The 15,385-nt window shown below is 34.5% G+C and overlaps 1 protein-coding gene across 1 annotated transcript; it reads right to left on the bottom strand.

Annotated features, from left to right (window-relative positions):
* Positions 1–6,805: 6,805 nt before the first annotated feature.
* LOC123251612 (olfactory receptor 5D18-like) lies at positions 6,806–7,744 on the bottom strand. Its single transcript, XM_044680918.1, has one exon. It carries the CDS (start codon positions 7,742–7,744, stop codon positions 6,806–6,808), a length of 939 nt encoding a protein of 312 aa, XP_044536853.1.
* Between the last annotated feature and the right edge of the window lie 7,641 nt (positions 7,745–15,385).

Raw genomic sequence — 15,385 nt, 5'->3', positions numbered from 1 at the left:
GCCCTTGTTCTGGAATGCTAGCTAGAATAACAAGTAAATAAAATAATAAGGAACTATTAAAAGTTAATAATGCATAAAATGTAAATCCAAAATCCAATAAATTCTTATGCTTACTATGTGACAGGGATAATGCTAAATATTTCACAAAAATATAATTTAATTTTCTCTTCTCATTTTTGGAAAGGGTGATTAATCTAGAGTCAAGGAAAAAGGCAAATATAACTTAATTGATTTGTCCAGGCTTACATAGTTACTTTTTGTCTGCAGTTGTATTTGAACTTAATTCTTCTTGATTCTGATGCCAGTGTTTTGTCTTCTGCACCAATATCCGCATCTAAGCTGTTGTTAAAAAAGGAGGAAAAATTCAGAAAAATAAATAAATAAAGCCTATAACAACAACAAAAAAGAAAGCTTGGGTACATATTCAATTATAATTCTTAAAAAAATAAAAGATGTAAAACAAATAATAATATTCTATTAGAACAATGTAAAATTTTTAAAAGCAGTGAAAGCTCTCCATTAATGTCATAGGAAGCAAATATAAGCTTTTAACATAAAGTTAAAAAACAACAACAATAAACAAACATTTTTCATCAAGTAGAAGACTAGCAGAAAATTAAAATGGGTAAATCAGAAGTTAATGACTCCACGAGACAGCAAGAGATCTTTAAGCAAAGTCTAAATATATATATTTTAATGAAGAAAATATTCCATTTTTAAATCAATCTAGAAAATAGATGAATGGGGCTTCTCATTGATTTACCAGAAAACATACCCAAAAATAGAACCTGGTATTTTTTAGTAAATTGTAGAAATTTGCGACATATATTCAAACAAGAGGGTAGAGTGAAATTAGGAATAATTCACAATTATCTCCTGAAATAATTTTTAAGATTCAAACTTTCTGGAAATAGAGCTAAAGTCCAGAACTTCTAGGTGAAAGAAAACTTATGCATATCTCTATGAAACATAGTCTTCTCAAACTCTTCCTTGTTTTTATTTCAAGCATTCACCCTCTGGCAAAGGACTCTACTAGCAATAGATGAGTATTATAATATGAGGTACTTCTTTTCCTTTCTTCCTGTTACAATAACAAAATATTAAAAATAATAGTAATAATGATGATTGTGAACATGGGATTGACTCTCCCCTTGCCTATTTTTGAATTAATCAACCAAAGCTTGAATATCTCTACTTGGTGGGGGAATTGGTAAATCACTTAGAGAGCTCCGCCCTTTCAACTCAATCAGTCAGAAACCTGTGAATTCTTTGATAAGAGTTTACACCCTCACAGGACGAAAGATGGAACCTACAAACACTTCCCCCTTGGGCAGTGCTAAGCAAATTTAAAGACTGCAATTTGTCCCCGTAAAGTGGAGGAAGGGACAGGAAGTGATTTATAAAAGGACTATAAAAGATAATGAACTTCCTGTGTAAGAGGTCTTTGTCCTGAATTTTCAGGAAAGATTGGGGGATCTTCTCCTTTGGAACTTTGCCTTGGGACTTTGGTCTTCAGCTTCACTTGGACCTGGAACTCTGGATCTTGGACTACTTCTGGAAAGACTGCTCCTGGATCTCCTCCCTTTGGAACTTTGGCCTGGTGAGTGAAAAGCTGACTTTCTTTTCTTGGCTTCTGGAGAGATTAGTTCCAGAGAGGTCTCCCCTTCATGGAAGAAGCCGTGTAGATTGAACCCTTGCTTAATTCACCACCAAGTTCTCCACCCTGAGGGGTTTAATGAGCCCTACATGGATTGAGCCAAGAATAATATTTAGTGTGGTAGGATAGACTTCTTACTCTATCCTCTTTCACATTTCTCTACTTTCACTCCATCCACCTTTTTGTAAATATTTTGCACAGTCCTCTGCCTCTCTCTCTCTTCTTTCTTCATTTTTTTAGAAAAAACAAATTTGTATGGCTAATAGTCAAATAATATATATCTATAGAGCAAAAGTAGCATCCCTTAAAATCCTAAATTGTAAACTTTCATGAAATTCAAGAAATATATTAGATTTTTTAATCTAGTATTCAAAACCTTACCAGAATTTTAATATTTCTCACCTCCAAAGTACTATCAGTTCTCGAAGTGAAACCACATTTTAAATCAAATGATATTTTTACTTATTCAAATATATAATACTTTTTTCTTGCCTTAGTTATCTCAAAATACTGTTCCTATATGAAAAGCCCTCCAGTTTCATATTCATCTGCTTAAGTGTTCATTTTCTATTAAGGGATCTTCAAATTACTTCTTTTTTCTCTGACTTCCCAACACCCCAACCTCTTATTTCTTTAGCTAGAGTAATTGCTATCTTCAATATTCACTGGAAAGTCAGAATGTGTTCATTTATATTGTTAAAAGGTTGTGATATGTGATTGCTGACAAAATTTATACTTTGGGCATGAAGGATTTTGTTGAATGTATGAAGAAATTGTGTTATATTACAAATGATATATGAATGTATAATCTAAACTAATGTCTAAGGTGAATAGAATAAGACCATATGCAAATGTATCATGTAAATTATGTATGTAAATAATGCAATTTTTAAAAAGAATGTATTACCTAGGCTCCTTTGAGCTATTAATACCAGGTAAAAATGGCACCTGGTAGAATAAAGTTTATTTGAATAATAATGAGAAGAGCAGGTAAGTAGAAGATGAGAGGAATGTGGGAATTACCAACTGTAGGGCTTTAATCTATGGTTGGACTAAAAATAAGAGAACTGTGGTTGCCAATTTAAAATATAATTAATACAGATCAAGTCAAAATGACACTTTAGCAGATTTATTTACAAAAAAGAGAGAGAAAGAGTGAAAGTAGGGAAATTTGAAAGGGGGTAAAGTAAGATATCTAACCTAACACATTAAATATACAGCCCCTTGGGGGCCTTCAGCTGGAGGGCTCAGTGGTGAAAACCCACATGACCTCCTCCAAGGCAGGGAGGCCTCTTCAGAAACTAATCTCTCCAGAAACCAGGAAAGGAGTCAGTTTTTCACTCATCCAAGCAGTGGCTCTAAAGGGAAAAGATCCAAGAGTACCAGAGTCCCCAATCTTCCACATTCCATATTCAGCCAGAAGACCCCTGATAGGAAGTTTTAGCCACTTTTAAGGCCTTTATTAACATCAATTCCTGTCCCTTCCTCCACTTTAAGGGGACCAATTTTAATTGGCTCAGGAGTTATACCCAAGAAATTTCTGTCTCTAACATAAGCTGCCATAAAGAAATTCAACTACAAAGTGCAGTTATTTATATGTTCACTAATACTGTTGGAATAGGCCCTACTGTTAAGAAAATTTTTATTAATTTCTTCCTTTTATATATTTAAGAGGAAAAGGAATAATAAGTTGTTGTTGTTGTTGTTGTTGTTGTTGTTTTCAGTAAGAGACATTCTGCTGTGATGCTTGTCAGTTAGTGACAGAAGGGCTTGGCTGAGGGGAGTGAGTCAGTTGGAGACAGTTGAAAAGGGACTTTTTGTTTCTGGGCTTTCTGGGGAAAGGAGTGTGTGACTTGCTCTCTCTAGTTGGCAACAGAGAAATGGAATTAAGGCCTAAAGAGCCTTATTTATTACTAATAACTTGGGCTGATAGATTGCTAGATAGTGCTTATATTATCAGACAGAGAGAACAGGAAAGTAGATGAGGGCTTTGGACTCACAGAAGATACTACCCTCTGAGGCAAATAGATGTAGGGTATTCTAGAAAAATTTAGTCAGGATTGGGATCTTGGGTATAGTTATAATCCAGGGATTCCCAAAGTGGGCGCTATCACCCCCTGGTGGGTGCTGCAGTGATCCAGGGAGACGGTGATGGCCACAGGTGTATTTATCTTTCCTATTAATTTCTATTAAAATTTTTAGAAAAATTAATTTCCAGGGGGCTAAGTAATATTTTTTCTAGAAAGGGGGCAGTAGGCCAAAAAAGTTTGGGAACCACCGTTATAATCTATTATAAGATTACTTTCACATTCCTCCTTCCTATTTCCTATCTGTATGTACTAATAATAAGCTAATTGTTTTTGCATTTAATAAATTGTGCATTGGCTTTTGATCCAACTCCTGTCCTCCAAAATTTAACGCCTCACACTATCAAAGATTTTTAGCAGGAATAACCTAAAACTTTCTGAAAGCAAGCTTGACCAGTGGGAGAAAATTTCCTGAGAACATCCCCCCTGAGAAAGATGATTACTGAAGATGAAATACGTTTAGCTATATCTACCAAGTGTTATTAATTATTGTTATAGAAAGGGAAACTGAGGCAAGTGAGAATAATACAACTTTGAAATTTAAAGAGGAAGGGCTATGTTAGATGAGATTAAATGGTGTGCATAATATATGACTGGTAACCCTAATATCATCAGACCCCAGCAAAAGTTAGTCCCTTCAAAATAGAGATTGCCCTAACCTTGTAACTAACACAAAAACCTTTAGGTTGTTTTGAAATGAATGGGACAGAAAAGCCTGTAGCTATCACATCAGAAGTGTTTTACTTTTCCTTTTGTTTTTCCCCTTTAAGTGTGTACCCCAATAATTTTAGGAACTAAGTAGCCTCTAGAAGTTAGGAAATCTTTCCTTTTAAAAGCCCTATTAAGTTAGAAACTTTCCTCTTCTCTAAGCAAGCCTTTTACAATCTTTTACAAGCCTCATTCTTTCCCCTTTGCTTGCTTAATTTATATTCCAAAGGGACTTGGAATATCAAAAGACCTTGAATGATTTAGTACCAAGGATCAAATCCCGACAAAATGTGGTAACAAAATGTAGCAGAAATGGATCATTTCCCATGAGGATTTACAATGAAAACAATTCTTTCTGCTCTCTTATCATTTTTGATACTAAGAGTTTCAGAAATTGTTCTCAATGTGTATATATTTTAATACCTCAAACCTAAAACTGGCTGTCCTTAAAACTGTCAATTCTGAAGACAGATTCTGGATGGCTTGAATCTGACAGGATGGACATCATAGGAGGGGAGATAAGAGAAACAGTGTGTAATGATGTCTTCTGTAAATTGGGGGATTTTGGTCTGTTAATCAGGCATTATCTCTAGCTCTCTAGTTTGAAATGTGCCTACTTTTACAAAACCTAATAAAACCACCATTTTCCATCTTCTTTCTAGTTCTAAGATTTTATTTCATTCTGGGGGGAAGCCATGGTTAAGTATCCCAAAAAGCATTGTGCACATTTCTAATGGAGATAAGCTAGAAGCCTTCACAATAAGATTAAGAGTGAAACAATGATCCCCATTATCACCATTTATATTATTATTTTATTTAAGATAGTATTAAGATATTAAGTATTAAGATAGTATTAAGATATTAAGATATATTATATTATTTAAGATAGTATGAGAAATTTTAGGAATAGAAACAAAAAAAGAAAAATGAATTAAAGGAAACAGAATGAATAAAAATATAATAACATGATCTCTTTTTGCAGATGGTATTTCTATTTATCAGTTCTTTTTCTGGAGGTAGACACACAAAAGTCATTCATCAAACAATGTTTCTGTTTTTGTATATAATGCTTTCTGTAAGTTTTTTTTCATAGTTTTCCAGAATTAACCTATTTTTCTTTTCCTACAGATCAATAGTATTTTATCATGGTCATATGCCTCAATTTGTTTTGCCATTTCACAAGGGAATGATATTCAAATCAGTTTTAGTGTTACTTCTAAAAGGGATTTATTTTTTTATTTATTACCAAAGGGTTTCACTAACTTCTGTAATTCCTCAGATAAAAACTATCTTATATGTGACCTTACTCTCTTTTAATATAAATATATATAAGGACAAAGATCAGTTTTTTGTTTGTTTTTTATTCCTGATCCATAGCCCAGTATCTAGCAGAGTCTAGTCACTTAATACTTTTTTCCCCATTCATACAAGTAATTATCTTAGTTGCATGGCAAATATCTGAGAGCTTAAAAAATAAAAATAGTTTGGTAGCTGTATTATATAATTATAAGATCATTGTCCTAAGAGTTAGAAGACTTGAGTTCTAAACCTGCTTCTCACTACAGAGTAACCACAATTAAGTTGTTTAATCTCTCTAAGCTTAACTGGAGTAAATAATGTACAGACATATACCTCAGTCAGAACATAATTCTATTAAGTAAATTCATAACCTCTCTAGAAAGTGGATTTATTTTATTCCAATGCTAAGTATAGAACCTAAAAGAATCTTCTCAAAAAGAAAACTTTCACATACATATATATGTGTACATACATGTAAATATGTATGTGTAGCACCATTTTTTTCAGTACCAAAGGACTGAAACTAAGTATATGCCATCAATCAGGAAAGAGATATACAAATTGGGGTACATGAATATAAGCTCTGTGTTGTAAGAAATGATGAAAATGACAAATACAGAGAAACATGGAACAGTTTACATGAATGGATGGAAAGGGAAGTAACAGAGCAAAACAAATCATAACAAAAACAATGGTAAAAATTACTATAATAGCAATATTTGTACATGGGTAGAACTATTTTAGAAAAATAACCAGAAAACAACTGAAGAGTAATATTGTAGACTCATAAATAACAATTTGGAGACCATAAAGTTATATGTGAAGATACTTAACTCTTTTACAGAGGTGAAGATGAGAGAAGCCTACTAATGTGAAACATTAAATAAAATATCTGCCTTAAAGATTTTATTACTTGCCAAAGGTCAGTCTGTCAGACAGTCAGGGAGTTATTACTGAGGAATACCTTAATTGACTCTTCAACTAAATTTTACTACCAATTTTATGACAGTAGCTCAACCAAGAGAGATAAGATCATGACAAATAATTTTAGTCACTAAAGTTTTTTGACATTTATTAAGTTACTGAGAGTTTCTTTTACATCTTTATTTCTCAGGCTATAAATTAGTGGATTCAGCATGGGGATTACCACAGTATAAAAAACTGAGGTCACTCTAACTATTAGCCATGAGCTTTTGGAATTAGGAATACAGTATAGGAAGAGAATAGTTCCATAGAAAATGGTAACAGCTGTCAGGTGGGAGGCACAGGTGGAGAAAGCCTTGTGTCTCCCACTTGCTGAAGGCATTTTCAGGATGGTGATAAAAATACATATATAGGATGTAAGGATAATGATGAGAGTGCAAAGTGCATTAAAATTAGCAACAATAAAAAGTATTATTTCACTAAAGTGTTTATCAGAGCAAGAGACTGAGAGAATGACAGAATATTCACAGAGAAAATTATTAATAACATTAGTGCCACAAAATGATAACACAAGGAGAGAGTAGGTAAATATCAGAGAAGAAATTATACCCCATGAATAGGCTGCAGCCACCAAAAGGCTCATAAGTTTATGTGACATGGTAATGGCATAGAGCAAGGGATTGCAAATGGCCACAAAACGGTCATAGGCCATCACTGCTAGTAGGAATGTCTCTGTCACCACAAAGGTAGCAGTAAAAAAGAATTGTGTGATGCAACCTTCAATGGTTATAGTTCTATCTTCCACAACTAAGTTTTCTAATAGTTTGGGTGTTACTCCAGTGGAATAACAGAAATCCACAAAGGATAAATGACGGAGGAAAAAGTACATGGGAGTATGGAGTTTGGAGTTTATCTGGATGATTACAATCATGCCCAGATTCCCCACCACAGTTACCAAGTAGATGGACAAGAACATGAGAAAAAGAGGAACTTTGAGGTTGGGATAATCAGAAAACCCTAATAGGATGAATATGACTGAAGCATTCTGATTCTTCACAGTAGTTACCATGGCTCCTCTTCAAAGGAAGTACAAATAGATCCTGAAGAGAAAAATAAGTAAAATTAGTTACTCAGAAAAAGTAGGGAGTAGAACTCTGAATTAAGGAAAATGTATTATTATTAACTTATATTTTGAAAGCAAAACTTGTATAAATTCAAAATTCATTCATATTCATATCCTTAATTTGGTGGACAATAACAACAAAGACAAAGCTGTAAGAAAATATTGTCTGATAGCACAATTTTGAACTAGTGAAGGTCTTTCTTTGGCAATCACCCTTAAATAGTCATTATTCTTAAATTACCCAAATGCTCTCAAATATATTTAGAAATAATCCAATAAGATAATATTATTACTTAGTAGATAACTGTTCCAACAATAGAGAGTCTAATCATATTGGAAATTTTAGGAACAGAAAATTATTGAAAAGAGAGGAACAGAATGAGGTAAAGAAGGAAAAATGGGGAAGGGTGGAGGGATTGTAGATATTTATGAATGTGTGGTTGTATGCAAAACATTAATTTTGTAGTTAGAATACGTGTTTATTTCCTAAATATGCTAAATATTAACCTTGGGACAGAGCAGTCATTGTATTTTTCTTGCTCTTATTTTCCTCCTATGAAAAATAAGAGGTTGAAATAGAAAATATGCATGCTCTCTTCCCATTTTAATTTTATGTCTGTGTTCTAAGATCCCTTCTAGATATATATCACTTAAGGTTATTATTTCAGTTCTTTCAAAATATAGACAGGCAGCACTCACTGGCATAAAGCAAAATTCTTAAAGTCAAACCAAAGAACAAATCATCTATAGTATTTCTTTATAGCTACTATCAATAGTGGAGAAAAAGTACTATGAAGATATTAGGACAAAGGGGAAAAAGACTTCATTATGAGGATCTAGGGTTCTATTGAGAGTGATCTCTCCTTCCAACCTACATATAATTCATTTACATTAATCTCTTTAAGCCACATGAGAAATAAATAATCCTGTATCAAAAATAGACCATCAATAAGTGTTTATGTACTAAAAAAATCTTTACAAAGAACAGTTCTATATAAATCCTTCCTATTGACATGATGTTGAGATAATTAATAAATATTTTTGAACTTGGGTTTATATAATTCCTGATTTCTCTATGTTCTTTCAAGCTTCCAACAATAATCTTTTCAGTAAAATACTTGCCCTTACCACTCCTGGGCCAAGGACAGTCCCTAGCCCAGATGAAAAAGGAGGAGGGTTGGGCGTGGGGCTTGCAACCCCACCCTGTAAAAACTACATCTGCTAAAGAAACTACAACCTAAAGTAGGGGCAGCTGGGCTAGCTCAGTGGATTGAAAGCCTGGCCTAGAGACGAAAGGTCCTAGGTTCAAATCCGGGCTCAGACACTTCCCAGCTGAGTGACCCTGAGGGACTGTGTGACCCATTGCCTACTGGTTGTGGCCCTATGCTCCTAGAATGGAGTCCTAGGATTAAAAAAAAAACAAAACAATACAAAAAAAAAACCTTACTATTTTATCCTTTTCAAATTCTCAGAATTGAGCAGTCACTTTTAGGTCAATATATGGATATAGGGACTACATCCACAAGATTGTCAGAGCAGTCTGTGACTTGGAAACTTAGAAAAATACTTGAGGTTTTTTGCATTGACTTTTGTCAGGTTCTTTATTTAATATTTCAAAGAACTAATTTCAACATGTCTCCTTAGATTCCAAATATGACTGTCTCCACTCTATCAAGCTTCTTCTCCCTGTTTCATGACAAATGTGCAGAATAGTAAAGCAATGAAGAATCAAAGAGAAAAAATGAAAACTAGTTCAGGCCCAGACAGGGAAATTTTTTTTTAATATTTATTAAATAAGTTTCTTAACATTCCCCACTCTCTTCATTTCTAGTAACTTCAGAGGAATGTGAAATCTCAATGATCTTGTTATTGTTCAGTGGTGTCCAAGTTTTCTTTACTATATTGGCCATAGAGCACGCCAGGCTCTTCTATCTTGCCCTGTCTCCTAAAATCTGCCCAAGCTAATGTTCATTGCTTCAAAGACAGTATCCTATTATCTTAGGGTATCACTATGGGATGATGGGTTCAGATTTTAGAATTAAAAGCCCTAGTGTCCATATGATCAAAGAATCAGAGATCTAAAGTAGGAATATTCTTTAGAGGCTACTTAGCCTAACTGCCTTATTTGAAAGATAAAGAACCTGTGAATCAGAAAGGGTAAATGACTAACAACAGGTAGAGAGAGGCACAGTAAGTGGTACAATGAATAGAACCCTGGATTTGAAGCCAGAGTTATTCAAATGGCCTTAACTCATTACTTGTGTAACTGAGACAAATCACTTAACAGTTCAAAATGTATGTTTTCTAATCTGTAAATAAGGGGACATGTCTCCCTTTAAATTTGTTTTTGACTCTAAATCTAGCTTCATATAGATGAAGTAGCAGAGCTGAAGTTTGAATTCAGAACCTCTCGTTCATAACTCCATTTCTTTCAACTACAGCATATTCCATTGTCGTGTGTCTAGTATCAAAATAGACCTGTTTCATATAATATGGAAAACTCAAATTCCATTAATTGTTCTTTATTTGCCCTTAAGATTTTATTTTGCTTTATCTTATCTTTTTTAATGAGGATTTTTTAAAAAATCCTTTACCTTCCAGCTTTGAATGAATACAATGTATTGGTTCTGAGGCAGAAGAGTAGGTAGGGCTAGTCAATGGGTGTTAAATGACTTGCCCAGAGTCTCGAAGCTAGTAAATGTCCGAAGTCATATTTGAACCCAGGACTTTCCATCTCTAGGCCCACCCCTCTATCTACTGAGCCACATAATGAGGAATTTTCTTTTTCTTTTGAATATCTTCCCATAGTTACACTTTTCATGCTTTTTTTCCCTCTCCCCCAAACCCTTCTACCCCCTGTAACCAATGCACAATTCCACTGCTTTTACATGTATCATTGATTAAGACCTAATTCAATATTATTAGTTTATTCCATATATGTATATATAATATTCCATATTATGGAAGGAAGTGTTATAGGGGTGCAAATGGATTCTGGAAGGGAGCCTTTTTCAAGAATGAGAGGACTCAAGGCTTAGCTTAAAAGTAAAAAGAAAGATTTATTAGTAAGATAGGATCAATGTCCAACAAGACAGCATGAATGAACAGCCATGGGAGGCTGCTCCCTGAGTGCCTCAGTTCTGGGATTTTTATATTCTTTCCAGTAGTGTGGATGTGACTTCTTGCACTCAGGCATTCAATGGGTGCAGGGTCTATCTGAGACCCTCAGGGTGGGCTATCCAGGTGTGTACAAGAGGTATAACTCTTCTGTCTATCTCAACTCCAAGGACATCCAAGGATAATGGTCTTTGCCTAGGGAGTCACAAGGGCAGGAAGGGGGAAGGGAATTTCCCTTTCACAGCCTTCCTGAGTTAAGGGGTGCAGGGTCCCTGCCATTTCTGCACAATGTCCATGTCAGAAAGGAAGGAAGGAAGAAAGCAAGCAAGGATGGAAGCAAGTAAGGAGGGAAGGAAGGGCAAAAGAATAAAGGAAGGAAGAGGAGGAGGAAATTGTCTTGAAAATTTTATCTTCTATCTGCTTTATGTCTTAAAACATAGAAGTTTTAGGGGATGGGAGTTGAGGATGAGGGTGGGACAGAGGGAGATCTTTGCCTTCCAGTCTATAGCACTGACATGGGAAAAAAGTCCAAATCAAAGTACATCCACTCACCACAAAGATGGCTTCTTGAATTGATTATCCTTAGATCAGTTGTTTTGTTATGAATGAGCCTGAAGCCACAGTAGAAGGTGATATAATACATAGGAAAGAGAAGGAGCCTGGGAGCCAAAAACATACATTTGGATTCCAGATCAGCCACTTATTAGTAATATGTCCATATTTTTTTCAATTCTTCCATTAGCTTATCCATTAAATGAGGATTTGGGATATCATTATAGCAAAAGTCCTTTCAGCTTCATAATTCTGTAATTGTAAAATTCCAAAATTCTGCTACCATTGTTGTAAATGGTTTTCAAACAGTTAGTGCTAGATAGACTAACAGCAGGAGTAAACTACACTAATATAAACTATAACAATATTTTTCTCCAACCCTGGTGAGGCAATCATTTCTGGTTTATTCAGTGAGTAGAAATAAATTGGGAGCAATTTTATGTTATGTCAGGAATTTTAGTCTGAGTAGAATGCTGTGGAACATATATCTTCCCTCATGACCTTTGGGACCTAGTACATAGACAATCTCAACTGACCTCTCTTCTGTGAACAATACTTTATATCATTAGAGGAAACTCTGAATCTCTAGTGTCTCTTTCACAGAATACATGTTTTTAGATCACAGAGGACAGTGCAAATAGAAGCTTTTCCATGTTACTGACTTGTAGCTGGAAAAAAATCTCTTTTGAAAACACAAATGAAAAGTACCACTAAGTTAATTCAATAGTAAAACATTTTGATTAAAATCAGAATTTGAATGAATGATATCATTGGTCAGGTTTAATACAAGAACTAACTGACCCCTATCAGCCTCCTCACATGCAAACACAGCATTGATTACACATCATACTAGGATATAGGAGGAATGTTCTGTGTCTTTTGACTTTGTAGATAATCTCCATAGCATCATCATCATCATCTTCATAACTAGCATTAATATAGTGTAATAAGGATTGTTAATTTTTTTTATATTTTCATTTGACAGCTCAAACAACCACTTGTTAAAGCTGAAACTAGGATATTCAAGAGTTGAAAACTATCATCAGAAGATTCTGCTAATTTCTCTAAATTGGCATATCTAAATTCAAAGGATGATCTTTTTTTTCTGCCATCCTTTCTATTAATTTCCTGTATTTCTTTCCTAGAAACCATATTGCTTTTTCATTGAAAAAATCTTCTCCCTATCTCAATTTCTAGTTCATGGCTATTTCTGCAGCATAAATGAGATTGAAATGGATTACATAAGAAGCATTGTCAAGAATTAAACAAAAACTCAATAAACATTTTTTAGCAAAAAATGCAATTAGTAACTCAAATTTTTATAGAAGTTTTATTTCCTTTGTAAAGTACTAAGCTTACAGTGGTCCTTAAATATGATGGAAAGAATCAGCAGACACCATCTTCAGAGGGGCAGGAGGATCATTCAGTGGAGAGAGAGGCAAACCTACAGAAGGGAGACCTTCGGTTCAAATCTAGCCTCAGATACTTCTTAATTGTGTAAGCCTGGACAAATCACTTAACCTCAAATGTCTCACCCTAACCATCCATTTGTATTGGGACTGATAGAATGGATTCTAAGACATATGTAAGGGTTAAAAAAGGGGACCATTTCCTGAACTTGTGTAGAGTGGACCTGGAGTTCTATGTCACTATTCTTACACAAAGGCCAGATGGAAACAGAATGATAGCTGGGAACTCGATCACATAATAAATATTTGACATTTACACCAATTAAACTGCTTATCTACTGTGTGCAAAAATCTTGCTAATAATTTTTAATTCAACATTTTGAAGTTTCTAAATGGATTCATGTTAGTAATCTCAATGAAATCTTATAATCAATTAGATATATGGAATAAGTAAAAAAATTCCAATTTGCAGAAAAAAAACTTTACAGAGTTTTACAGAAAAAATTTAGAGAAAATCATCTAGCTGTTAAGTGACTTTTCCATATTTACATAGTTGGCAATAATGATGAACATTTCTACTATTTTTAAGTTTTTTCAGTTTTTTACATAGTATTTCAATAAGCTTATTAAGGAATAAAGATTATGTTTCTTTTTAGATATAACTCTTCCCTAACAAAATGTCCAGTGCTGTTGTTTAGTCATTTCAGTTGTCTATGACTCTTTTTTGGTGACCCAATTGGGTTTTTCTTGTCAAATAGTTTGGAGTAGTTTTTCTTTTACTTCTCCACCTCATTTTGCATATTAAGGAATTGAGGTTAATAAGATTAAATTATTTGTTTAGGGTCTCATACCTATTAAGCATCTGAGACCAGATTTGAATTTATGAAGATGAATTTTCCTAACTAGAGTCACTGCACTCTATCCACTGAACCATCTTCCTATCCCTTCCATATAATAATGTTCCTATAAGTTTATCCTAAAAAGATTAAAAATCCTAAAAAGATTAGTATATAAGAACACAATGCCAAAGTTATATGTCTTCCTGGCATACTGCTTTTCTTTTAGTACCTAGAAAAAATGAGATGTCTAAAAATAGCAAACTCCCTGACTTTAATATAATAGGAGCATCAGGTGTCAATTCATCCATTCATTCACCTATCTACGTATCTCTCTAATCTCTCTATATCTATCTATCTATTGTTATAAAGAAATTGGGTAATCTAGGCAGGTCTCCTGCAATTTGGGTAGTGAGGAGGGATAAAAGGGATATGAGATGATTTGGAAGGGGAATGAAGGAGATAGCTGAGTGTAGGGAAGGATGAGGTGGTATATAGGAAGGTAAGGAAATGACAGGGAGTATAAAGGAGGGCTTATTCACCTAGGCTACAGACAGAGGATACTGAGGAAATAGGCTGAGGTTCTTCAATCAGGGAAGGTATCTCTAAGGTACAGGGTGATTGGGACAGTCAGAAATGTTTTATATCTGGCTGGAGGACTTCTCTTGCTAATTTCTAAGTCCCTTAAGAGAGGAGAAAAAAGGGCTCCTCCCTGCCAGTGAAACTGATGGATGCAGGAAGTCCCATATAGAGACTTTCTGCCAAGATGGATGCCTGAAGTTCCCTCAAGAAATAAAAAGAAAATAATTCCTTCCCTCTTCAGCCCTTGCCTTAATTTTTGATACAATGATTCCCCAAAACCTTTGAGTAGGTAACAAAGGGGATTTATTAATGTCAGGGATAATCAGAAGGAGAGAGGGCTTTAGGGTTTTATAACATCAGCTAGGGAGAAAGCTGATGGTGGGGGAAGGGTCACAGGAGGGGGTTAGACTGAGAGAGCCTGCTCTCCCAGTCAGGAAGATTTGATTCCCTTAAAGTAAAGTATTTATCAAATCACTAAATTGAGGTTAACTTGTTTAGGATACCCTACTTGCCTACAGAATCTAAACCCACTATGTCCAATCACCAAGACACCCTTCCTCCTAGGGCCCAAAGGGAAATTCAGGGGAATAGCAGGGATGTAATGGAGAGATCAGGGAGAGGTCCAGAGAAATTAGTTAGGTCCAAATTTCCCCAAGACAAAATAAGCATAGGCTAAGACCAAGCCCAAAAGCAGAAGCCACCAGTCAAAGCAAGAGCAAGAAGGCAAAAGCCAAAAACCCTGTCAGTTGGACTTCAGCCCTATTTATAGCCTCAGGTTCCAACAGACTTTCTGAAGATTCTAAGACCTCTAACTGTCTTTCTGTGACAGTTTGAAATTGCAGAAGCAAAAAGCTTCTGCTAGCAATCTTGCATTACACTATCTATCTATCTATCTATCTATCTATCTATCTATCTATCTATCTTCTATCTACTATCTATCTATCATCTATCATCTATCATCTATTTATTGATATATCTATCAATATATTGATTTACCTATCTACATCTCTATATTTACATATGTGTACATATAAACACAAATCTATATATTATAAATGATTTACAAATATATAATCTGAGAAAAATTTATT

Source organism: Gracilinanus agilis, chromosome 6 (genome assembly GCF_016433145.1).
Source record: "Gracilinanus agilis isolate LMUSP501 chromosome 6, AgileGrace, whole genome shotgun sequence".
NCBI lineage: Eukaryota > Metazoa > Chordata > Mammalia > Didelphimorphia > Didelphidae > Gracilinanus > Gracilinanus agilis.
The sequence above is the reverse complement of the archived record's forward strand: the minus strand, read 5'-3'. Positions and strand labels throughout refer to the sequence as shown.

Bases quoted from the DNA above. Each gene is read 5' to 3' on its own strand.
- LOC123251612 (XM_044680918.1), bottom strand. From the start codon at position 7,744: ATGGTAACTACTGTGAAGAATCAGAATGCTTCAGTCATATTCATCCTA.